We start from the raw sequence: 2,854 nt of genomic DNA on the forward strand, positions 1-2,854 counted from the left end.
GTAAGAATTCAAACATTGATAATACCAGTGATTAGTTTAAGAAATCATACCATTATCTATCATGATGTTACAAGCAGTATATGGTAATACAGCATGTACTAAGTACCTAACACATGTACATATGTACCTGAACACAGTTGATATGACTAATGTCAGTTAATAATGTATTATATTTAGATACCTTACAGTTAAGAATGACAAAGAGTGGTGGCTCCAATTAGTGAACATTCATACAGTATTGTAACTGGAGCTATGGCAAGTCTACACATCAAAGGCCCTTCACTGGTTTCTGTTAATTACATACTTTGTGGCTTCTATGATGATATAAAAGTGGCAGACAGTAAGAGCTGAATTCATTGTAACAGAGAAGCAGCTAAAATGAGATCGGTACTTCTAACAGGATTCATACTAGTAAGATACAATATATATGATAGTGTATGGTACTATCTTTACAGGTTATACTGAGTGCATGTTATACAAATGGACTAACATTGAATGACTTGTACCCATACGGTACAGAAAATGGGGACACCATGAGGACTGGAGCTAATAATCTCCCTCGAGTATCAATACAGCCTCCAATTGATAACTTCATTAGATTTGGTCCAGCTGGACTTACAGTAGCAAGATATCAAGTTAGTAGCCACACACACACACACACACACGCACACACACACACACACATTATTAGTGCTTTAGTTTGTAATGTAGTGCAATTGTACACTAACCATTATCTGTTCATTTTATAAGTAACACAATTTATTGATCATTTCTCAGTTCATAATATTTCCTTATACTATTTATAGGTTTATCATAGAGGGTTCCTGGCAATTATAGGTGTTAATGCTAATAATTACATCTATCTCAATTTGCTCTACATTTCATCAGTTGATTTTTCCAATACTAAGATATATGGTAGGACTACTACTGATCCAGGATTAATAAACAGAGCAATGAATCAGATTAATGAAGGATTTCCTAATACTTTCTGCAGTACATCTCCTCCTACACAATTAATAATAGGAACATGGATAGATTATGGAAAAGATAACTCAAACTCAGTTAGTATATTAATTACTTAATACTGTTAATAATAGCTAGGCACACACTAATCACTTTATTTATTATTTTAGGGCAGTAACTTTCAAGTAATAATTGTGACTAATGGAAGCAATACATTTGGTATTGCACTTTATGTCAATGTACACCTTACATCAGTTGAAGATACTGGAATAGAGTCGGACATTAGTGATGATTATGATTCAGCTGATCCATCTTTCTTTCCATTTGGTACTACAGTCATGAATGCTCCTACTATGATGCTTAATAGCAACATACCAGGGACATATATATTTTCTCTGAATCATGTATCACCAGGTATGACTATAGTACATATATCAACTGTTCCATATAACTTGCATATCTTTTTAGTTCCTTGTATTGAGCCTAGTCCACCTGACTGCTCTGCTATATGCAAAGCTAAACTTCTCAAAATGACATGTGAAGTTATGAAGATTAATGGGAAAGCTCTACCAGCTCCTTGTAATAACTGAGCACATTCCTTTTCATTCTGCTTAGTTTTGTGATTAAATTGTTTTTAAGTAGTGAATGAGTTAATTTTATACTTAAACAGTAGAGACTGGAAATAGTTTTTTATTATACCAGCATTAATATTATTTTTTGTCATGGGTTATTTTTAATAACTATTTTGTAACAAAGTGTCAGACAAGAAAAGAAACAGAAAGAGAGAAAGTCATAGTTACAGCTTTTGATTATAAAATCAACTAAGAGATAGTGAAGCAGGTACTAAATAAAAAGAAAGATCCTATTTAAACAGATAAGCTGTATTACTATATACTGCTGGTGGTAGGTGTACATGAATATACTTTAGGAGTACATGATGAAGCAGTGTTGAAGAATGCAAGCGTTGACAATACCAGTAATTGGTGACAATTAAAGAAATCATACCATTATCTATCATCATGTTACAAGCAGGGTTATAATACAGTATGTACTAACACACATATGTACCTGAACACAGTTTATATTACTAATGTCAGTATATTGTATTATATGGAGGTAAATCGATAAAGCTTAGGAATGATAATGAGTGGTAACACTGTGGTGGCTGCAATTAGTGAACATACATACAGTATTGTAACTGGAACTATGGAGAGTCTACACATCAAAGGCCCTTCACTGGTTTCTGTATATTACATACTTTGTGGCTTCTATGATGATATAAAAGCGGCAGACAGTAAGAGCTGAATTCATTGTAACAGAGAAGCAACTAAAATGGGATCGGTACTTCTAACAGGATTTATACTAGTAAGATACAATATATATTATAGTGTATGGTACTATCTTTACAGGTTATACTGAGTACATGTTATACAAATGGACTAGAGCTAACTGACTTGTACCCATATGGTACAGAACATGGGGACACCATGAGGACTGGATATAATAGTCTCCCTACAGTGCCATTACTGGCTCCAATTGATAATTTAGTTGCGTTTGGTCCAACTGGACTTACAGCAACAAGATATACAGTTAGTAGCTACACACGCACACACACACACACATTATTAGTGCTTTAGTTTGTAATGTAGTGCAATTGTACACTAACCATTATCCGTTCATTTTATTAGTAATACAATTTATTGATCATTTCTGAGTTTATAGCATTTATACTTATACTATCTATAGGTTAACTATGATGAGTACCTGCGATTGCATAATGATGGTAGTGATAGCATCTTATTAAATTTGCTCTACCTTGGTGATGGTGATTTTGACAATACTAAGATATATGGTAGGACTAGTGACGATCCAGCATTAATAAAAAGAGCAA

The 2,854-nt window shown here is 33.5% G+C and overlaps 2 protein-coding genes across 2 annotated transcripts in view; both read left to right on the forward strand.

Moving 5' to 3' along the window:
• The first annotated feature begins 176 nt into the window (after positions 1–176).
• Positions 177–1,635, forward strand: LOC109588119 (uncharacterized). Its single transcript, XM_020004306.1, has 5 exons — positions 177–411; positions 456–635; positions 807–1,061; positions 1,134–1,377; positions 1,432–1,635. The coding sequence occupies exons 1-5, from the start codon at positions 379–381 to the stop codon at positions 1,551–1,553; spliced, it is 834 nt and encodes a 277-aa protein (XP_019859865.1). The 5' UTR covers positions 177–378; the 3' UTR covers positions 1,554–1,635.
• A 111-nt stretch (positions 1,636–1,746) lies between these two features.
• The window catches only part of LOC109588117 (uncharacterized), a 4,734-nt gene continuing 3,626 nt past the window's right edge, over positions 1,747–2,854 (forward strand). The window contains exons 1-3 of the mRNA XM_020004304.1: positions 1,747–2,328; positions 2,373–2,552; positions 2,710–2,850. Of these exons, the coding sequence (XP_019859863.1) occupies positions 2,296–2,328; positions 2,373–2,552; positions 2,710–2,850 (354 nt within the window). The 5' untranslated portion in view covers positions 1,747–2,295. The remainder of the gene's footprint in view (positions 2,329–2,372; positions 2,553–2,709; positions 2,851–2,854) is intronic.

Source organism: Amphimedon queenslandica, unplaced genomic scaffold, assembly GCF_000090795.2.
Source record: "Amphimedon queenslandica unplaced genomic scaffold, v1.1 AMPQUscaffold_12282, whole genome shotgun sequence".
Lineage (NCBI taxonomy): Eukaryota > Metazoa > Porifera > Demospongiae > Haplosclerida > Niphatidae > Amphimedon > Amphimedon queenslandica.

Bases quoted from the DNA above. Each gene is read 5' to 3' on its own strand.
- LOC109588119 (XM_020004306.1), top strand. From the start codon at position 379: ATGAGATCGGTACTTCTAACAGGATTCATACTA. The intron at 636-806 runs GTTAGTAGCCAC...TACTATTTATAG, and splicing joins TTACAGTAGCAAGATATCAA to GTTTATCATAGAGGGTTCCT. The intron at 1,378-1,431 runs GTATGACTATAG...ATATCTTTTTAG, and splicing joins TCTGAATCATGTATCACCAG to TTCCTTGTATTGAGCCTAGT.